Source organism: Carlito syrichta, unplaced genomic scaffold (assembly GCF_000164805.1).
Source record: "Carlito syrichta isolate Samal-C Ts95f unplaced genomic scaffold, Tarsius_syrichta-2.0.1 Scaffold312501, whole genome shotgun sequence".
In the NCBI taxonomy this organism is placed as follows: domain Eukaryota; kingdom Metazoa; phylum Chordata; class Mammalia; order Primates; family Tarsiidae; genus Carlito; species Carlito syrichta.
In genome coordinates, this window is record NW_007256597.1 from 708540 (window position 1) to 732423 (window position 23884).

Consider the following 23884-nt stretch of genomic DNA (forward strand, 5'->3'; position numbering starts at 1 on the left):
GTGTGTGTGTGTGTGTGTGTGTGTGTGTGTGTGTGTGTGTGTGTGTGTGTGTATTTAGGGCTGCTTTCTGGAGTTTTATTTTCTTTTGTTTGGGGCATGTTTCCCTGTTTCTTCTTCACTCTAGACTCTTTGTTAGCATGTTAGCAAAAGTATATGCCTCTCCCATTTTTCATGGACCAAGTTTGTACAGAATACTCCCACCACTCTGTAAAGCCAGAGATTCTTGGCCTCTCAAATCTTTTCTGTGTATGTGTATTCTCTGGATTTGTATATGTGTAAATTCTCAATCAGAGGGATCTGCCAGTTTCCCTCCTTTTTCTTTTTAAGAATTTGTGATCTCTTCCTCCCTTTGGTGTCTTTCTGCTATAATATACGTGTTCTGGGACAGCAGCATGTCCTGAGCTCCTCTTTTTTGTTCTTAGTAGCCCCTAGGCATCAAAAGTATGCTGGTTTCTGTCTATACTCTGAGACTGGCCATTCCCTTAGGAAGTCTCCTGAAAAGTTTGAACATTAGGCATATATTTCAGTCTTTTATTTCCATTTCCAGGAGTAAGTCAGGGGCTGGGAGTCTTATCAATCATGTTGTACTGAGCTGGGGAGTAGGGCTGGGTAAGTGAGTGTGTATATTAGCCCAAACCTTCACCTTTGTTCTCTGTGATCCCTAGACATTTAGAGTATGCTGGGTCTCAACATATATCCTAATACTGTAAGAAGGAGATTGGCAATAATGGAAGTTGGAGGGTGGGGAACACATAACATCAATAAGGGCACCCGATCTCAGACCAGGCAAAGTGGAGGCCAAAGGGAGGCCCAAACTTTACCTACGATGACCACTTATGTACCTAACCCTGAACTGTAACCCATATCTTTAAAACAAAAGAGGGCAACCCTCTTTTGGGTCCCCTCCCACTGCCAGAGATTTTCTGTCTTCTTAATAAACTCCTACTTTCTCACTCCCCCGCCCCCTCCAAAAGAGTATGTTGAGTCTCATCAGGGCTCTGGGAGACAGGTGGAATAGAGCCAGTTCCTCAGAAAGTCCCTCAGAAAACTGTAATGTATGCACTGTGAAACTCTTTTCCTCCCCAGGAAGCAGCTCAGATTTGATGTTTATCACCTGCTCACTCCATGCAGAGCTGGGGGAGGGGTTATTATGAGTGCCAGCATGCTATTCAAGGAGCATTATTTGCTCTCACTGGTTTCCAACCAGGGGTCTGTCAGTACTCAGATTCTGGCAAGACAGAAACCAGTCCCATGGGAAGCCCTAAAAAAATCAGAATGTTGGACATTTGGACCGATCCTTTTCTTCCTGCCCCAGGGAGAAACAGGGAGCTGGTGATTTCCTCCCAATTGTGTGGTACTGTTTTGGGGGGAAGAATTATGGTGAGAGAGAGGTCTCAGATTTTCCTACCAGTTACCTGGCTGATTTTATGCTCATGTAGAGTGCAGGCACCTTTCAATTGGTTTCTTGATTTTTCATCAAAGGAGTTTGTCTGTATATTGTTGTTGAATCTTTGTATCTGTTGTGTGAAGTCAAGTCCAAGACTTCCTATTCTGCTATCTCGCTGATGTCATCCCAGTAGTTTAGTCTTAATGCAAAAAAAAAAAAACCAAAAAACTAAAATTCAGAGTACCAAGTAGTTGCTTGAATTCTTGTGTTATTAGTAAGTGAAACTGTGTATTTTTCCCTGTCAGGCTTTTGTGCTTTCTGTACTAATGTGACTAATAAAAGATGGGTAAATTTTCAAAATGCCAGAATGGGGCTTAAATAACATAAAACATTTGCTACAACATTTAACAAACAGAAACCCATTCTTGGTTTGGACGACTGAGTATACATAGTTTTCAAAGCCTAGTGGAAAAAATGGTGAAGAACAGACAAATTTATAGAAAATAAATATTGAAATAATTGTGTGAACGGAGGCAAAACTTTTTTTTGGAAGGGGCTTTTCTTTACATTGGATAAAGTTCATTTGGATGTCTACAGATAAAAGTATTTTGTATTGCTATCTAGTTATCTATGATTTTCAGAGTTGTAAAACAGCTTTCATAAAATCAGAATCAGATAACATAGAAAGGTATGATATGGGCAATTCATAGTTTTCCGCTGAAGGGTAAATTTTTTTCTACAGTAACTTCTATATAAGATGATACTGATAACTGTGAATAATATTTGATTTTTTACAACAGTTTACTCTAAATGGCAGAAGTTAAGGAACAACAGAAAGGATCTCTGTACAGCACGTCAAAAACTAGCTGAGCGTAGTAGCACGTGCCTGTAATTCTGGCTACTTGGAAGGCTGAGGTGGAAGGATTGCTGGAGCCCAGCAGGTCGATGCTGGAATGGCAGTGAGCATGCCACTGCACTCCAGGCTGGGTGACGTAGCGAGACTCCAATTCAAAAAATAAAAATAAAATAAAAATAAAAATGAAAGGAATCATCAGGACTAGGGGAATTTTTCCAAAATTATTCTATTTTGCAGCACTTCCTTGTCGTTCCTATCCTTTGTTCCAAGATAGAAGTAGTAGTAAATATAGTAGTGAACCTCTGAAACATTATATGTTGGAATAATAGCCTCTAAACTTGAACTTTATTTGAATGTTCTTAGAGGACATGGCATACCATTTTCTGATATTGCTTATTGAATCATTAACTGCTGTGTTTAGGTGAAGAAGAAGAAGAGGAGGAGGAAGATAAACTGCCTCGAAGAGAGAGCTTGAGACCAAAGAGGAAACGGACCAGAGATGTTATCAATGAAGATGATCCAGAACCTGAACCAGAGGATGAAGAAACAAGGAAGGCAAGAGAAAAAGAGAGGAGGAGGAGGTTGAAAAGAGGAGCGTAAGTTAGTTCTGATATATAACTGAAAGTGTTATTTTTTTCAAAAGCTCCAGTGCTGAAAGATCACTCCTTTCAGATACTCTTTGACCTTAAAATTGGTAATTAAAACTACAGCCTTAATCTGATGCTGCCATTTTACTCCACTTAATTAAATGTATTTTCATAATTAAAGTAGAATTTGAAAGTGAAAATATATTAAAAATGGACCATGAGAAATTCTCTTATGAAGAATCTAAATTATCATAGGTCATTAGCATAAAATAGATAATTTAAATATTTTAAAATTATTGCATTAATTGTATGATTGTTATCTAGGTTAGGTAGAAACTCCTAAATAATGAGTTCATATCACTTTATCTTACAGAGCAGAGCCTGGCAAATTATAGCTAAATTCAGCCCAGGAGCTAAGAATGGTTTTTACAGTTTTAAAGGGTCATTAATAAAAAACAAAGCTGAATATGGGACAGAGTTGTGTATAGCACTCAAAGTCTAAATTATTAACTGTTTTGGCTCTTTACAGAAAAAAAGAGTGCTGGCTTCTGTTACAGAGAATTCAAGTTGTCACTTTGTTTTTTAATACAGCCCGTTATCTTTCAGTTCCGCCAGGACATCTTACTGAATGCAGACTTTGTGTAGAATCATATATTAAATGCTGTTGAGAAAAAAATCCAGGAAAAGAACATTCTTGTCTTTGCTCTTTGGAAATTTGCAGATAGCAGGCAGGTAGGAAAAGAATGCATATAAAACATACCTAATAATAGAAAATTTAGACTCTTAGGAAAGGATTAAAGAGAACAGCTAACTGGTATCAGTAGCTCAGCCTATAATCCCAGCACTTTGGGAGGCCAAGGCAAATGGATACTGCCTGAGCCAGTGGGTTCGAGACTAGCCTGGTCAGCTTGGTGAGACCTTGTCTCTACAATAAATCAAAAATTAACCGGGCGTGGTAGCACATGCCTGTAGTTCCGGCTACTTGGAAGGCTGAGATGGAAGGATCGCTGGAGCCCAGCAGTCAACACTGGGGTGGCCGTGAGTGTGCCACTGCACTCCAGTCTGGGCAACAGAGTGAGACTCCAACTCAAAAAAGAAAAAAAAAAACAGTCAGCCTATTCCACAATGCACAGGTGATGGGGCCATGTGAATCACCATCTGGTGATGGGATCTCCTGCAAACACTCATGGGAATTTCCATGAAGAACTTTCTAAGATGTCCTCGTAAGATGGCACACTTCAGTACTCAGTAGCTCTATTATATTATTTCTTACACATGATTGTTATTAAAAGCAACTGAATGAAAATTCTGTCAGGTAGAGAAGCTTAGTATTAATAGACAAAGTTCTGTTCATATTAGAATAAGAGTAACCCCATCCACTTCATGTTTTAGTTTATTTAAATTTTTAATTTCCCTTTCTGCTTTCTCTTCCTGTTTCTTTTCTTATTCCTCCTTCTCTTCCTCAAGCTCTTCCTCTTTTGAATACCAAGATGTCATCTGCATTTAAATTTTGACTCCAGTATTTTCTATTTGTATCTCATTTTTAAGAATCTTTATACTTCATGCCTTTCAAAAATAAAATGCAACACAATTTTAATTCTTGTATATTATTATTATTATTCGTTCTATTTTCATGTAGTCACTACTAGCAATGTTTATGCTTTCTGACAGTAGTATTTCATTGAGAAATCTTCACCAATAGTCAAATATATGCATGGTATAGGTTGTTACAAAATTTGCTTTTTCTCTACTTATGCTTCAGAAATATCCTTTTATAAAGGTGTATTGGAAAATGCAAAAGATGAAATCACAACTGACACAAAAGAAATACAAAAGATTATCAGATACTACTATGTACACTTGTATGGAAACAAACTTGAAAATCTAAAGGAAATGGAGGACTTTCTGACATCACACGATGTCCCCAGATTGAAACAAGAAGAAATCGAGACCCTAAAAAAACCAATAACAATTCAGGAAATTGACCATGCCATAAGAAAACTACGTACAAAAAGAAAAAAAAAAAAAAAAAGCACTGGACCAGATGACTTTTCAGCAGATTCTACAAACATGCAAGGAGGAACTGAAACTAATCCTATTTAAAGTATTCCAGGCAATTGAGAAAGATGCAATGCTCCCTAAATCATTTTATGAAGCTAACATCACATTGATACCCAAACCAGGTAAAGATCCAACAAAAAAGAGAACTACAGGCCAATATCCTCGATGAACATAGATGCTAAAATTCTCAACAAGATCCTAGCAAACTGGATTCAACAACACATCTCAAAAATCATCTACCACGACCAAGTAGGCTTCATCACTGAGATGCAGGGCTGGTTCAACATTTGTAAGACCATAAACATAATTAAATACATCAACAGATGTAAAAACAAAAATCACATGATTTTATCAGTAGACGCGGAAAAAGCTTTTCATAAAATCCAGCACGGTTTCTTTTTTTTTTTTTTTTGAGTGGAGTCTCACTCTGTCACCCAGACTGGAGTGCAGTGGCCACTCCCGGCCACCGCAGCCTCGACCTGCTGGTCTCTGGCAATCCTTCCACCTCAGCCTTCCAAATAGCAGGAACTACAGGCATGCGCTACCACACCTGGCTAATTTTTTTGATTTATTGTAGAGATGAGGTCTCGCCTGCCCAGGCGGATCTTGAACCCGTGGGCTCAGACAATTCACTTACCTCAGCCTCCCAAAGACACGGGATTACAGGTTGAGCCACCGAGTCCGGCTCAGTATACTTTCTTGATAAAAACCCTTGAATACCTAGGCATAGATGGAACATACCGCAAAATAGCAAGAACCATCTATGAGAAACCCACAGCTAGCATACTCCTAAATAGACAAAAATTGGAACCATTTCCCCTGAAAACTGGAACAAGACAAGGATGCCTACTCTCTCCCCTCCTGTTCAATATAGTGTTGGAAGTCCTGGCCAGAGCAATCAGAAAAGAGAAGGAGATCAGGGGTATCCAAATAGGAAAAGAGGAAGTCAAGTTCTCTCTCTTTGCAGACGACATGATTGTGTACCTTGAAAACCCAAGAGAATCTGTCAAAAGCCTCCTTGCACTGATAAAGGACTTTGGCAAAGTCTCAGGGTATAAAATAAATGTGCAAAAGACAGTCTCATTTCTATACACCAACAATAAACAAACAGAAACCCAAATAAAAAGCACAATCCCATTCACAATAGCCACAAAACAACCCTCAAATACCTTGGCATCTTCCTAACCAGAGACGTGAGAGACCTTTACAATGAAAATTACAAAACACTGCTCAAAAAAATTAAAGATGACACAAACAAATGGGAAAATATTCCATGCTCATGGATTGGAAGAAAACATTGGTAAGATGTCCATCCTATCTAAGGCAATCTACATATTTAATGCAATACCCATTAAATTACCAGCAGCATTTTTCTCAGACCTGGAAACTATAATACAGAAATCCATATGGAAACATAAATGACCATGAATAGCCAAAACAATCCTCAGCAAAAAAAAAAAAAAAAAAAAAAAAAAAGCAGGAGATATCACACTCCCAGACTTTAAACTTTATTATAAAGCTACAGTAATCAAAACTGTCTGGTTTTGGTACAAGAACAGGCATATAGACCAATGAAACAGAATAGAGATTCTAGAAGCAAAACCTCAATTTATCAACCAACTCCTCTTTGACAAAGCCTTCACCACCAACCACTGGGGAGAGGAGAACCTATTCAGTAAATGGTACTGGGAAAACTGACTGACCACATACAGAAGATGAAAACAAGACCACTACCCATCACCGTATACAAAAATAAACTCTAAATGGATAAAAGACCTAAACGTAAGATCTCAAAATATAAGAACCTTAGAAAATGCAGGAGACACCCTTTTGGAAATTGGAACTGGCAACCAATTCCTGATCAAAACCCCAAGTGCCCATTCCAAAAGAGATAAGATAGACAAGTGGGACCTCATCAAACTGACAAGCTTTTGCAAAGCCAAAGAGACCATCAAAAGAGTGGGGAGACAGCCCACAGACTGGGAAAAAAATATTTGCCAACTGTATGTCTGACAGAGGCCTAACATCTAGGATATACTAGGAACTCAAACATGCCAAAAAGAAAAAAGCAAACAGCCCCATTACAAAGTGGGCAAAAGAAATGAATAGATGGTTCTCAAAAGAAGACATATGAGCAACCAACAGATACATGAAAAAGTGCTCAACCTGAGTAGTCATCAAAGAAATGCAAATTAAAACTACACTGAGATACCACCTAACTCCAGTCAGGATGGCCATCATCAATAACTCAAAAAACAACAGATGCTGGAGAGGATGGGTGAAAAGGGAACACTTCTACACTGTTGGTGGGAGTGCAAACTAGCACAGCCTCTGTGGAAGACAGTGTTACGATTCCTAAAAGATCTAAAAATCGGCCTTCTATATGACCCTGCAATCCCCCTACTGGGAATATAACTGGAAGAACTCAAATCACTCTATGAAAAAGATATATGTTTATCGCAGCATTGTCCACAGTAGCAAGAACATAGCACTAACCATACTGTCCATCAAAAGAGAACTGGATTAAAAAAAAGTGGTACATATACATGATGGAATATTACACAGCCGTAAATAAGAACAAAATCATGAACTGCACAGCAAAGTGGATGGACTTAGAGTTTATAATACTGAGTGATATATCACAGAAACAAAGAACTACATATCCATGTTCTCACTCTTAAGTGGAGCTTGAACAATTATTGTTATAGTATAAGAAAAGGATTGGCAGTAGAGGAAAACTGCCGGGGGAAGGGGCATTGGGATTGGCAGTAGTTGGAATCTGCCAGGGGAGGGGAGACACATCTCATCAACAAGGGTACCTGCGTAATGAACATTGGTATACCTAACCCTGAATTGTACTCCACACCTTTAAAATAAAAAAAATTAAAAGAGGAACCCCCCCCCCCGAGAAAAAAACAGAAAAAAAAAAAAGGTGTGTTGAGCAGAAATTCTACTGTTTTGATCTCCTTAGGGGCTTATATCAACTTCTAGGAAACAGGGCCATGTAAACCAGTTGGGTCCTGATTCTGTTTCAGTTTTTCCCACTTTCATTCTGATTTTGAGAAGCCCCCAAGCACCCGGGACCTTCCTACATTTCACTCTTATACAGAACCAAACATTGTCTCAATAGGTTTTGCAAATTATATTATTGCCACAGTTTGTACATCTGTTCTAAATAGCATCATAAATTGTGAGGATTGATAGTTCCGGTTTTTTTTGAGTCTATTTTCTATTGTTCACTTTAAAGATAAGCATCTTTTTTTTTTTTTTTTTTTAAGAAAACATATTAGCAAATATATTTCAAACAAGATTAGTACGCAAATCGGGCACATTTATATTTAGGTTAATTAATTCAGGATCTTTTAAATTTAAATTTCAAGCAATGCTTCAGGGAATTTCCCTCGCATTGACACATTTGAAACCAACTAAAACCGAGGTTGTAATGCTAACTATCTTTGGAGACAGTTAAAAAAATACTGCCTTGTTAGACCTTTTGGAGTATTTCCAGTAATATTACAGGCTTTTCCTGACCCAGTTTTAAGTGAATAAGTAATATATTCATAGCAGTGAGAAATTCAACATATTATGCCTTCTTCTTCCTAACAACTGTTGTTTAAATAAATGAAACTTAAGATAGAAGCCTTTCTTGCACAAATTAGCCTGAAATTTTAGAAAATGAAGCATGCCTACACTGTATCTTTTTAATATGATTAGCCCTTTCTTTGAGTGATTCTAGAAAAGCAGATTCCCTGTAACGCTGATGAGACTAATAATTTAATTACCTGCATATTTAAGGTAACTTAACTGTCAACAACTGTACTCTGTAGCACAGGATGAACCTCCAGAGGAAATAAAAAATTAACAAAAAGACTTAAAAAATATACCAATCAGGGATCACTTAGTGTAGGAATGAATGTCTTTCCATACAGTGATAATTTTGGAGGGCATTCTTATGTTTTAGTGCAATTTGAGCACTGGCTTCATGATAATAACCTGAGTCAACTAGAAAAATTATCTGCATATACATTTATTCAATAAATATTTATCCAGTTCCATTTCTGTGAGGCTAATTTGCTAATTTCTTTGAGAACTTGAATATGAATATGCAAATATCTGCAATCTACCAAAATCCATAATATAGTAAGGGAATGGCACCTAGGTACAAATTATTATGAAATAAGACAGCATATATGTACCAGAGAAGATGTACAAAGTAGTTTGGTGTTTCAGAGAGGTGAAAACTCTTCTCAGAGGGATAAATAGAAAAGGGATTATTAAAAACATTTCATGACTTTTAAAGGAATCAGATTTTGGTTAGATTAAACATATAAAGAATTTAATTCATGTTAGAAAGATTCTCATTAAGTGTTTTCTAAAAGTTGGCATGCAGGTTTAGTTATATGGTAAACTCACACATCAAATTGATCATGTTTTCATTCTCTGATGGTGCTGGATTAAATGAGATACTGTTTTATGTATGATTCTTAATGAAAGTTAAGTAATGCAAAACTTTAAGGTACTTATATGTAAATATCATGAGTTATTTTCAAAGGATGGCAAGTTAAAGGCTTAAATATCAAGCAATTGATATTTTAAGTTATTAATCTTAAAGCCTTTTTTGTTTTCTTATTGACTCCATTATCAATAATTTCTTGGCGTCTATTTTATTTTTGCTAGTTCCCTGAAGTATTTCAAGTCTATGTAATTTGGAATTATCTATGTTTGCAGAGAAATCATTTTAATCATTTTTATTAAAACATACCTTCCCCTCCTACAACAAAAATAAGTAAAAAATAAAGACATAAATAGACAGACCAACCCACATACCATTCTTTTTTCCCTTTTTTAACTTGTATATTTCTTGTACAACGAGCCTATATATCATTCTAATTGACAAATTTTTTAAAAAGTTGAATATAGATGTAGCAAAAAAAATTATGAAGTATTTTATGCTATGGTTGTACAGCACCATAGGCTTTATATAATAAACTCCAAATAATTAAAACAGAAACAACTCAATGGCAATTACAGCTGTATTTAGTAGAGTGAACTTACGTAGTTCTTATGAATCAGCATTAGTATTCTAAGGAAAATATGAATTGCCTAATAAACAAACTGTCAATATAAGGTGTTATTTTAAAGGGTTAATGTGAATTTTTGTTTCAGTATTCATGGGATGGTTAAAAACTATGGGCCAGGTACAGTGGCTCATGCCTGTAATCCCAAAACCTTGAGAGGCTGAGGCAGGAAGACTGCTTGAGCCCAAGAATTTAAGACCAGCCTATGCAACATAGGGAGATTTATTTCACAAAAAATTAAAAAATTAGCCAGTCGTGGTGGTGTGCACCTATAGTCCCAGCTACTTGGCAGTCTGAGGCAGAAGGATTGCCTGAGCCCAGGAGGCTAAAACTGCAGTGAGCCGTAATCGTGCCACTGCACTCAAGCCTGGGCAACAGTGAGACTGACTCAAAACAACAAAAATAAGTAAAAAATAAATACATAAATAAATACTGTGGCTTGGTGGCAAAGAATGGAGATTGAAAGTTATTTTGTCAGAGGGGCTATACAACTATAGCCCATCCTGTTCTTTAACTAGAACTTTAAAAAATAGTTTTTCTGACCGGGCTCGGTGGCTCAGCCTGTAATCCCGCGCCTCTGGGAGGCTGAGGTGAGTGGATTGCCTGAGTCCATGGGTTCGAGACCCGCCTGGGCAGGTGAGACCTCATCTCTACAATAAATCAAAAAATTGGCCGGGCGTGGTAGCACATGCCTGTAATTCCAGCTACTTGGAAGGCTGAGGCAGAAGGATCGCCAGAGCCCAGCAGGTCGAGGCTGCGGTGGCCGGGAGTGGCCACTGCACTCCAATCTGGGCGACAGAGTGAGACTCCAACTAAAAAAAAAAAAAAAAATTCTTTTTACTGGCCATATGCAGCGGTTCAGGCCTATCATCTCAGCACTTTGGGTCACTGAGGTAAGAGGTTGCCTGAGCCCTCGGGTTAGAGACCAGCCTGAGAAACTTGGTGAGACCTCATCTCTACACTAAATCAAGAAAAATTAGCCAGGCATGATGGCGTATGCCTATAGTTTCAGCTACTTGGAAGACTGAGTTGGAAGGATCACCTGAGATCAGCAGGTGGAGGCTGCAGTGGCCGTGAGTGTGCCACTGCACTCTAGCCTGGGTGACACAGTGAGACTCTGACTCAAAAAAACAATAATAATAATTTTTGTCATATACCTACTGTGTCTAGTCACAAGCTTAGTGAAGAACAAATGTGTTTCTAACTAAGACTGACATGGATTACAATTTCTGTATCAGTCAGGGTTAGTGAGGAGAGAAACTTCAATAGTTAACTGAACAGAGAAAATTTTGAAAGAGAAGAGTTAGGAGGTATAAATAATTGTTAACTAGGCTACTGAAAAGGCAAAAAGAAAACATCAAAGTATCATGGTGATAGTACCTACTTTCAATAGATACCATCCCAAGGATGAAGGAACAATGGAAAGGGTTGAAACGAAAACCTTGAAGTTTAGAGGAGAGACCCATAGAGCTGGGCCTCGGCAGAGGGACTGATGCTCAGCCTTTCTGGCTTCTATGGAAGAGGTGATGAAGCTGGTTCTGTTAGTATTGGAAACATTAGTAAACTGGATTTACTTGTAATTATGGTAAGGACTCTCAGGTCTGGGAGTGAAGAAGTATGGCTAAGGAGGAGGTGTCATCCCAGGAGCAAATAGGGAGCAGACAGCAGGCCAAGGAAAAAAACAAAAACCCTTTTTGGTTCAAGGCTAATACTGAGCCAACTGACAAGCAGAAATATGACTTACAGAGTTCCAACCCCACCAATATTAAGTATAGAAGGATGTGTTTGAAATTAGGAGAGAATGGCTTAAGAAAGGAAACAATTGATGACCAAAAAACATGACCTCTACAACATGGTATTATATTCCTTGATTTAAAATTAAGTTGCTCATGCTTAGATTTTTTTTTTTTTTTTTTTTTTAGTTCTGGGTCTTATATTATTTTTGTAATACTAAGAACACAGAAAAGATACGTCCTATGCTCAGTGGAACTCAGTTCCTTTGAAGGTCTCTTCAAAGGATCCACTTTCACCAAATATATTTCAATTGAATTTTATCAATTGAAGTTAAAGGTTTAATTAACAGATTAAGTTACCTTTGAGAAATAGATTTTTATTTTTCCCTACTTCAGTTTTCTTCTCTTTTTCTTGAGACAGGGCAAACAAAGTTTTAAGGGTACTTCAAAGACATCCTCACCTCTAATTTATTATCCTTATTGAAAAATAAAATATTTAAATGAAATGTGGACTTGGTGGGGGAAGGTATACCAGGGAATAGAGAAGAGGAGGCTGTATCATGTTAGTTTGTAACTATTCTTTCCACAGATTTTCTACTTCTGAGAGTTTGAGGCTCTGGACATAAAAGGAGTGCTTAGTTCAGGATGTCAGAAGGCAAACACTATTGTTTAAAGTTATGCTAATTCCAGTAATATCACATCAGTGTTGAGATACAAGTTCTAGTGGTTATAGGTCTTAGCATTGACTGGATACAGCCAAGTCAAAAAATTGAGCAAAATATCTGATATCAGTCTTCCTTAAGTTTGGAAGTCAAGCAGAGCTTAACTTTATTACGAGTTTTCTTTTTGTCTTTTAAAGGGAAGAAGAAGAAGAAATTGATGAAGAGGAATTGGAAAGACTGAAGGCAGAGTTAGATGAGAATAGACAAATGATTGCTACTGTGAAATGCAAACCTTGGAAGATGGAGAAGAAAATTGAAGTTCTCAAGTATGATGCCACTTTTTATAAGTAGAAATGCTTTCCTTGATATTGATCTCTTAAATCCTCTGAGCATTACCTATATAAATATTATATATGTGATATATAGGATGATATATAGATAATACTATATATGTCACATATATAAAGTATTAAAATATATAGATTACTCATTACATGTAATGTTCACAGTGATATAAACATCGATATCATGTAACTGCATATTTACATATATACATATAGTATACAAATATATGTCTTTAACACTAGAGAGACCAGGCTAATGATTATAGGTTTGAAAACAATGATTAGAAATTGTTTGAGGTCTTAAAACTTCTGTGGTCATTTTAAATCATTTGTTCCTTAAACAGGAGTTTTCTTAGTTTAATACATTCATTACCATCTCTCTGAGAGAATATATTTAAATTTTACAGGTCTGTGTAGATTGTACACTCTTGTTTCTCTGCAGGGTCCCCGTCTCAAATGATCTTTTCATGTGACAGCTCACATTAAAGTGCAGGGAGGATGCTAAGCCAACAGAACAGTAGATAGGATTCCAATTAAAGGTTATGCTAATAGCTATTCCCTGAACATGCCAGTGACCCAGTTTCAGCCTTATGTGACTGTTGATGTGGGTGCAAATGCAGTCAGAGCACACTGATTTATAAACTCCTTGTATGCAAAGTCAAAGGATTATCCCATTCAGGGGGATGGGAACAGATTCACTATGTTTTCCTGCCCTGGTGATTGGAGGAGAAGATGACATGAAAAAGGGAATGTGTTTGTGATCACAGCCACATTTGCATCTCTCAGTTTTGTCACAGATTGCGTTTTTTTACAAACCATTTTTATAAATAATGGTAAGTATCCAAAATGATTCCCCAGTGAGCCTATTTAACTAACAATGCTGTATCAATGGTAGTATAGCATAATTGTCTCTGATGAAGAAAAAAGAACTAAAATAACTATCAGGACAACTCACTTCTAACCTCGGTCCTGCAAAAGATGTGAGTTATTTTAAAAAAAACAAAAAACAAAAAAACTCAACCTCCCGATGCCTCAGTTACTTCATCCAAGATAAAGGAAGATATTCTATATCTTTCCTATGTGCTTGGAACCTAGTCATCATTTGTAACATTTTTGTTTTGTTTTGTTGAGTAAGATTTTCTATGCTTCAAAGAATGGTTTTCCCTGCAAACTTTTGCAACACCACAAAATTGTAGTGTGGGATCTCCCTGGACACGCACATGTTTGCACCCACCGTGAATGAAGGCAAAGACAAGCAGCATCCTAAGTTCCACAGAGCTACCAGTCTGTGTGTGTATGTGTGTGCATGTGCATGTTTATATATGTTAAAACAGTTTTTGTTTAATGAAGTGATGATGCTAAATTATAGGTTTTAAAAATATTCTTACTTGGCAAAATGGAATTTGGGTAACGCTATGCTGGTCCCCCCCAAAATATTTGGAATTTTTTTCTTTTTTTTGAGGTGGGCTTTCATTCTGTCACCCAGGCTGGAGTGAAGTGGCACGATCATGGATCACCTCAGTCTCAACCTTTTGAGCTCAGGCAACCCTTCCACCTCAGCCTCCTGAGTAGCTGGGACTATAGGTACACATCACCATGTCTGGATAATTTTTAAGATTTTGTGTAGAGATGAGGTCTTGCTATATTGCTTAGGTTGATCTTGAACTCCTGAACTCAAGCAATCCTCCTGCCTAGTCCTCTCAAAGTACTGAGACAACAGGTGTGGGACACTGTGACTGGCCTATTTTGAAGTACTATTAATGGTCCATGAAATCCCCAAACTAGGGAACCACAGATGACTGTATATAGAAAGCTGTAAAATTGGAAAGTGATTTTTTTGAGCTTCCAAAACTTAGAATTGAATAAAAATCTCAAGGCATGCGTTTTTTAACTGCAAGGAGGTGGAGAAATACCCACTCTCCCTTGCCTGCATCTGTCACGCATTAAAATGGAGTAGGTATGGACTTCAGACTTGAGTTAGAATCTCAGATCTTATGTTTAATAGCTGTGCAAATATGAGCGAGTTATGTAGTACTTTTAACCTCAGGTTGCTTATGAAATTATGCCTTAGTGGCAGGGATATTGGGATTACAAAGTGAGACAACTTATATAAAACACTTAGTGTGGTACTGGAACACAACATAACTGGGAAACTCAAGTTGTAATTGTTTCAGTTCAGAACAAATTCGATAATGCCTGATTCCCTGAAGGGTGACAGGAGAGAGGGATGGAGTTTGGGACCTGGTGGACTGGGTAAGAGCAAATCCAGCCATAGACAAACCTCAGGAGTCTTGTGTGATGGTGACACATTGGTAGTAGTTTGGATAAGCAATCCGATTTTGAGGCTCCAACAAAAGGAAGTAGGGCATTTAGTAATTTGGCAGAATTCAGGGCCAGACCATTCTTTTTGAGTTAGAGTCTCACCCTGTTGCCCAGACTGGAGTGCAGTGGCCGCTCCCGGCCACCGCAGCCTCGACCTCCTGGGCTCCGGCGATCCTTCCGCCTCAGCCTTCCGAGTAGCTGGAATTACAGGCATGTGCTACCATGCCTGGCTAATTTTTTGATTTATTGTAGAGATGAGGTCTCACCTGCCCAGGCGGGTCTCGAACCCGCAGGCTCAGGCAATCCACTCACCTCAGCCTCCGAAAGGCGCGGGATTACAGGCTGAGCCACCGAGCCTGGCTCAGATCATTCTTAGATCTTTTAAAATGTACCCTCAGGGTAGTCTTGTGGCAGATTCTAAAACTTGAGGCCTTGATCTGGAGTCCAAGAACTAAAGTTTTTAGAAATGGGGAGAGATAGACACTAGCATTGGAAAGAAGAGCAATACCAGGCCAGAGATGGAAAACGGGGAGTCTACAACTGAATCTAGAGTGTAGGTAGTTTTTTATTTGACCTATGTGTTTTGTTTCTTTTTCTTTTTTTAATTCTTGGTTGGTTGGTTGGTTGGTTGGTTGGTTGGTTGGTTGGTTTGAGTCAGGGTCTCACCCTGTTACCCAAGCTGGAGTACAGTGGCACCATCACAGTTCATCACACAGCCTCAAATTTCTGGGCTCAAGGCAATCCTCCCACCTTTGTCTCCTAAGTAACGGGGACTACAGGCACATGCCCAGCTAATTGTTTGACTTTTTGTGTGTAGAGATGAGGTCTCACTATTTGCCTAGGCTGGTCTCAAACTCCTGGGCCCAAGTATTCCTCTTGCTTTATCTTCTCAAAGTGCTGGGATTATGGGTATGAGCCACTGAGCCCGGCCCTCTTTTATTTTTTCTGTGATCAAATATTTTTACCAAAACTTACCATTTTAACCATCTTATACAGTTTATAATAATAATATTTTCGTCATTCTTTTAAGAGTGGAGGATTTTACATTAAAATAATCCAGATGTTCAGCTTCTCATGGACAAGTGAAAGGTTTAGTCTCATATTCCTACATAACAGTAACAGCTGGGACTAAGCAACTGCCCTCTTAGTTTGCACAATTTCCAAAACAGTCTACATTGCTTGTTTATGCTGCTTGGCAGGACCTTGCAGGCATTCGAATGTGCTGCCACTTACCAGTACAGCTGGAGGGCAAGCTGGGCGTGTTACCAAGACAGTGATTCAGACCTACAAAGCCAAAGTCAGCTCACGGAATGGAAGCACAAATGCAGACTCAGAGAAGAAACAACTGTGGTTTCTCACTTGTCAGGAAGGCTCACCATCTTGTGATGATTTTCCACATCCAGAAGTGGTTTCTGCTTTGTGGCTGCACCTGTGGGTTCCAGCTGGTGCCAGTGGTCATGGCTAGCCTAATTCTCTTGGTTTCAGCGTCTGTGATTACTCATACTGGTGTGTCTGACTTGACTCCCTTTGTAGGTTTTTGAATGCTGTTTTGAGTTTTTCTCCCACAGACTCCAACTACATTATTAGAACAACTGGTCAGTACACTATAGTACATAGAGGTAAATATTTCTCTATTCCAATGTTACCAATGCATGGGAGTCAGGCAGCTTTCCCTCCACCCTTTATTTCTTTCAGAGACATCGAACTCTAAGAGTGTTTCTAAGGATTATGTTAGTCCCAGAATTAGCCTCTAGTCATTGCTCCTGGCTAAGTCTATGAAACCCAAGATACTAGACTCAATATAACCGGAAAAGATGTTTTGATCATAGGTTTGGATCTGTGTTTGGGTTCCAAGGCCACAACCTTATGGTTCTCGACTCGGAAAAACTTGCGAAGCTTCTAGAACAGGGTTTAGAGAGGGTCAGGGCTTTAGGATACATTTTAGAGTAAAGCCTCGAAAATAGTGGCCTATGGTTCTGAGGATGTTGTGGGAGACTCAGGAATAGTTCTCACATTTTTTTTAATGATGTGGCCCAAGCTGGTCTCAAACTTTAGCTCAAGCAATCCTCCTGCCTCAGCCTCCCATAGTGCTGGGATTATAGGAGTAAGCCATTGTGCCTGGCAGCTCTTACATTTTTATTTTTTTTTCATTTTTAATTTTAAAGATGTGGGGGTACAATTCAGGGTTAAGTATACAAATGTTCATTAAGCAGGTACCCCTGATGAGGTGTGCCCCCTTTCCCCTAGTAGAATCCCACTACTGACAATCCTTCACCCCCCCACCTGGCAATTTCCCACTACTGCCAATCCTTTTCTTATAGCATTACAATAATTGTTCAAGGTCCACTTATGAGTGAGAACATGTGATACTCAGTTCTTTGTTTCTGTGATAGATCACTCAATATTATAGACTCTAAGTCCATCCAAGTTGCTGTGAAGTTCATAATTTTGTCCTTCTTAATGGCTGCATAATATTCCATTTTAAAAATCCAGTCCTCTTTAGATGGTTCTTACATTTTTAAAGAACATTTACCACTAGGGCTCAGGATCAAAAGACAGTTCATATAAACAGTGGCTATATAGTCAAGAGGCTCTAGAAATTGGTCTTGAATCTATATGAAATCTCCAATGTGGCTCAGAAACTGGAATGCAGCATTTTCAAGCTAGTGAAATGGGTTTTATAGGGTCAAAAGGAAGTCATCTCCTTTCCACTGTTTTGTGAAACAGTGGTTTCTATTGTATGCTTTACTGCATATTTGTACAGTTTAGCCTTAATCCTATTGAATAATAATCTCCGGATGGTGGGGCAGGTGTGTTTGGTCCAGACCAGGAATATATATTTTTATATTTTTTACTCTAAAAATCACTGACATAAGCCCAGAATTGAAAGCCACTATTTTTAATTTTAAGAAACAGTAAAATTCATTAAGAAGGACAGTCTACATTGTGTATAATTTATTGAATGAGTGAGAATATGCGTGGGGGGAGGAGACAGGGAAACAGTGGTATATTTTCCAATTATTTGAAAGTCAATTCTATTTTTGATAAATTACCTAACTTAGATATCCATCAGTTAGACTGTTAAGTATTCTGTCTTTTAAGTTGTTTGTGGGTTTAATTCAGAAGTTGGATAACTAGATCTTTCCTACCTTTAAAAGGTAGCAGCACATACCAGGTGGAAAATAGCAGGTCTACTTATTACTCATTTTGAAGCCTAAGCCTTTAACTATATCAGACCGTTATATGTGGTAGATGAAAAGTGCTCATGACTAAATGTAAATAAGCAACCACATTTGTTAATGGTACAATAGATTTTGGACGGAAAACTAAGAGACTTGGACTTTCATCTAAACCCTGCCTCTAAGTTCTTGTCTTTGAGCCTCAGTGTATTTACTTATAAAACAAACAGATCGGCTTTTGGCCTATGGTTTTCAAACTGCTATCTTCAGAAGTCAAGTAGTTTCGTGAAATCAAATCAGGGCAAGGGAGGGAGAGCTAGCAGGGATAGCTCCTGTGTCACAATGCCAGCTTTAAGAACAAACCTACGGTCTCTCTCTTCTACACAAAGTACTTCCATATAAAGCATCCATTTGAAGAAAGAATGCTTCTGTGACTATTAAAATAAAAAAATTCTTAAAAATCCACTTAGTTGGATATTTAAAGAAGCCTATTTTGAAGAAGGGACAGTCTAACATTTCATGAGTCTACAAATTAGGATACAGAAATACTTACGTATATTTTTTCAAGAAATTGGCTCTTGGATAGACACCATTTTAAAATTATTTGTTTTGATAAAAATGTATATTTAGCTATTATACCGATGACTTTAATTTCTGAGCTTTGTATCACTCTGATCCAATGTTTCTGGGAATTGTCCATTGGGTGAGTAGGTCTGGTGATTTATTAATGAGATACTCAGTAAAACCAGGAGAGTTATTTTTGGGATTTCATTTACACTTTAACAGGTTCTTGAAACTGTCAGCTAGCCATTAAGGTAACATTCCAATCTCCCTTCATCCTTCCAGACTTCTTTTTGTCTGTTATTTTATTTTGTTTTATATTTTGGTTGGTAGAATTAATACATTTCTAGGAAAGCCAAATCAGATGATGGTTGATTTTCTCTAATGGAACCATCTAGGAAAATCATTTCTATGGCTCCTGTACTCACTTCTTTTTTTCCAGTTTTCTTGAAGCGTAAGATTTTCACAGGCAAGAATTATGGTTTATACTTTAGTTTACAAAGGTCTTTCCTTCATTTGTCATTGTGAAGAAATGAGAGATTCCACATAAGAGGACGTCTATGCATGTGAACACAGCAACCAACACACATTTTAACCATTTTGGATTATTTTTAACCAATAACTCAGCCAGATCATAGGCCTTCAATTTTTGTACCTCACAGGTGTTTTGGGTATAGTGATTTAAATCTGAAGAATGAAGAATCTATGGGCAATCTGTACAACCGAATTTTTGTCAATCAAAATGTAACACTCACATCCGATTTTCTACTATTTACTAAGTCTGTACTGGTGTCAAGCGTTATGGTGTGGGACAGTTTCTCAACCTCTACATTCTTGAGTATCCTCACTGTGGAGATAAAAGTAGTACTACTTCATAGAGTTATTGAGAGGATTAAATAAGTTAAAGACATCAAATAGTGCCTGGCACATAGAAATCATTTTATGCATTTTCGCTATTATTTTACTATCATAATTTATCTCTCATCCATTCTTTAAAGTAGATTTTATTATTTTTACTTTATGTATAAGGAACCATGTTCTGAGAAGATAAGTAATTGTTTATGTCAGAAAACCAATAAGTGACAGAGTTATGATTTGAATTTGTGTGGAAAATCCTGTTGATACAATGGGGATCTCTAAGTAGAATACCAGGCAGGCTTTCCCAGAAGTCACAGGACTGAAAAGTTCATGTAATAAATTAGAATGCTCAAATCGCATGGTTTGTTAAGTTTATTTAAAGCACAGTGAGAAGTGAGGTGAAAGAAATGGGATACACTTAGATACAGGATAATGTCAATGGAGTCGGATCAGGGTCCCAGAGATCATACTTCTGTGTCCTAGGTTTTTCAGTGTTCCTATCCTTTGTCTGTCACATCTTGCTGATGGTGTGGCTAAGAGGACCGAGTTCCCAAAGGGGCCCAGAGAATGAAGACATCTTGAACCAATTACAGGCCAATTATGCTCTATTGGAGTGGCCCAGAACAAGTATACCTGATCATGGCGTTACCTTGCTGACTAAGCTATTGAAATGCCATGGATTGTGTCTGCATGTCTTGGGCAGAGCACTTATGAAAAATAACAAAACCAAACTAGATGACACCAATGAGGGTCAAGGTAGCAGTGTCAGGTATCTCAGTTCCAAAGTGTCAGGATAATGATTTGATCTTTTCATCTCCTTCTAACTGTTGTATACTTACTGTTCATCATACTTTTTATTTTCTGTCTTTCTTTAGCAGATATTGCAGGTACTAACTTACCTATTATCTGTATTGAACACATCGGTTATGTCAATGCATCATATGCTGCATGTCTGCTTACTAGCTATATTTAACACATCCCATGTGCAGGAATGGCTACATAATTTGCAGGACTTAGTGCAAAATGTAAATGTGGGACCCCCCTTTTCAAAAGTAATTGAGAACTTTTATTATTAAGAAATTTAAAATGGTGAAAGAAACCAGAATGTGTCACCTCTAAATATGCCTCTTTGACATAAATATTTTTGAGCTAAAGGCAATTAAGGAACAGGTAAAAAAAAAAAAACAAAAAAAAAAAACGACTCTCCGGCTCTTCAATTTCCTAAAAGCAGGACACGAAAGGTCTTTCTACATTTTCTACCTTCCCCTCCCTCTTTCCTGCCTAAAGACAAGATATAAATTCTGTTTTAAAACCTTTACCAGCTCAGAGATGGTACCAGGAAAATTTGGAAACAGACTTCACTTTTTCTTCACAATTTTCCTGCCTTTGAAAGCCTGGGACCACTTTCCTCTTTGTCTTGTCACTTCTCTAAAATGTATTGCTTTTTGTTGAAAATTTTCTGTAAGCTGGAACTCTAAGCCACACTGCCTTGAGTTCCTTTTCTCTCACACATGTTAATAAACTTACTTGTTTTTTCTTGTTAATCTGTCTTTTGTTACAGGAGTCTTTCCCAGTCACAGACTTAACAAGGATTGAGGAGAATTATAATTTATCCCTAACAATGACAGTGGCAGAGCATTAAACCAAGCCCATCTGAGTGCGGGACCCTGTGTGACAGCACAGGTCATAGGCCTATGAGATTGCCCCTGCCTATGAATTTCACCTAAATTTTATAAGCCAAGAACTCATTTATTATCTATACTGAACATTTCTAATGAATTCCATCTGTTCCAATGGCAGAATTCAATGGTTTATAATAATTTAGCAAACTCATATTACAGAACTCAAGGCTATATAACTCCAAGACACTGTTCACGCACTATAGCCATGATGTTCTTTCTAAATTCCGGTTGAACATGTCGTCTCCACGTTCAAAGCCTTCAATGTTTCCCCAGTCATTAACTAAGGTTAGAAGTTTTTACTTAAAAAAACAATTAGATCCACAATCTGAATTCCAGTTCCTTTTCCAAACTGACCTCTCATTAGTTATTGATGATGACCATGAGGTTTTGGAGATGGACAAAACCATACTAAATTTTTCTGAGTTTCTACTATGTATCTTATCCTGTACTAGGAGATGTTGCATATAATAACTCATTTACTCCTTCTAAGAACTTTGAAAACAAAGTTATCCCCATTTTACAGATGAGAACGTTGAGATTGACAGAGCTAAAGTAGCCTCACACAGCTAATGACTGAGGCTGAAGATTAAAGTTCAGATTTCCCCATCTCCAAAACCTCATGCTTTTTTTACTGAGCCACTCTACTTCTTGTTTAAACCATGTTTTCCAGTGTAATGAGTTTAATCTTCTCTCGACATGCCAGCTATATTTTATCACTTTATTGCGGTATCCTCTTCATTTTTCTGGGTCCTATGCTTTTTCCAGGACTGAATTTATCTCCCCTTTAAGGTTTTTTTCCTCTGCCATCTCCTATAGAAAAAAATTGTATGTAAATCTCTTTCCTTTCAGAACAAATTTTGAGCTCTTCTGGACATAAAAGGTATTTTCTAGCTCTTTATTTTCTTAGGCACTAACATGGTGCTCTGTTCCTAATAAACACGCAATTGCTATTTCCTGTATGGGTTACAGTGTTAATGGTGGTTTCTTTTTTTGTTGGACATTCATTACCAAGGCAAGAGAACAATTTAAATGACTGGGCCTGAATAATAGATAAGTAAAGGGCAGAAATGTGCTGGTAAAAAGCCCTGATTTGAAGTGTTTGCCAATTTCCCTGGTGTAAATAGTTCCACTATGGCCAATTTCAAGCTACCAACAGTTAAGAGCCAGCTAGCAAAATTCATCATCAGTGGCTTGTATGAGCCAGCATAAGTCAGCTTCAGCATCCCTTTCTGGGAATCTAATAATGAAGTAAGCTTAAGTCAGAATAAAACTAATCTGGAAAAACTGAGAGCAGAGGTTAAAGTAAAAGAAACATTTGTTATTTAATCTAGAATCAACTATGAAATGCTTAATTAGAGCTGCCTGTGAGAAAGGCAAACATTATTTCATAATTTCAAGACTTAAGATAAAGTCCCAAAATATATTAATAACTTCTTATCACAGGTTTTTTTTGGTTTGTTTTTTAATCTTAATACCCTGTTAAATATCTTTCATTTTATATTTTAGAATTTCCAGCTGAATCTTCATAGGTTCTGTCTGTCTTCCCGTCTCCTCTTCCTCTTTGGCTCATTTCTCTCTTTTTAAGATTTGTCTGAAAGAAGAAAAGTTTTTATTCAAGAGAATTAATTATTGATTGAGATCAGAAATCTCTTACCGTTCACATTGGAGTTCACTTGCCACATTGCCTATCTCCTCATTTTTATTGTATTTTAATAAGTTTTTCCAACTAGTAACTAGCTTGCATCTTATGTATTTCTATTAAATAAGAACAATATCCCTGACAATTTTCTGTCTCAAGATTTAGCTTATTGATATTTGCTGTATGATTATGAGTGCTTAGCCAATTACTGTGGGTAACTTTAATACATTCCAAACAATATTTTGAAATTCTTCCTTTAAGGATACTGAAAACAACCAAATGTAAAAATTGTTTTCCTTGAGATTTCCATGTTTTGAAAACTTTTCATTGTTAAGGAAATCAGCTGTGAAACATGAGACAAATATACTTTTGTCTACCAAAAATTATTTGTTTAATTTTTCTTAGCTGCACTTGTACTATTTTATCATAGTTATCAGGAGATAGTCTTGTGTTCACCTTGACTTGGCAACCTTTTCAAACAGCCCACAGGCCACTGTTTTGATTTCTTTCAGAAAGCTATAGAGGCATTTATTACTCTGGTAACTGCCTCAAAATCTCAAGCACATAGCCTAGTTAAATCAGCTTGAGGTTCTCCCAGATGGTTGGTGGAAGGATATTAATCATTGGAAAGATTGGTTTAAAATGATAATAGTCAAACATGTTTTCCAATATTCTTGGCAATCAATCTTATTCATTAAATTCCACAAATATTTAATCATTCAGAATTTAAATAACCTTGTCTTCGTCAGTTTTCTGCTGATATAACAGAATACAACAGACTGGGTAATACATTTTTAAAAAGAGATTTATTTGGCTCATTGTTCTAGAGATGAGAGACCAAAAGAAATGGACAGCACTTACCCTTTTATCAGGAGTTCATTTCATGATAACTTCATGATAATAGCATTAATACACTCATGAGGATGGACCCCTCA

The 23884-nt window shown here is 37.4% G+C and overlaps 1 protein-coding gene across 1 annotated transcript in view; it reads left to right on the forward strand.

Annotated features, from left to right (window-relative positions):
• TMC1 (transmembrane channel like 1) overlaps positions 1–23884 on the forward strand; it is a 269325-nt gene that overhangs the window by 147270 nt on the left and 98171 nt on the right. The window contains exons 5-6 of the mRNA XM_008069917.2: positions 2665–2839; positions 12562–12690. Of these exons, the coding sequence (XP_008068108.2) occupies positions 2665–2839; positions 12562–12690 (304 nt within the window). The remainder of the gene's footprint in view (positions 1–2664; positions 2840–12561; positions 12691–23884) is intronic.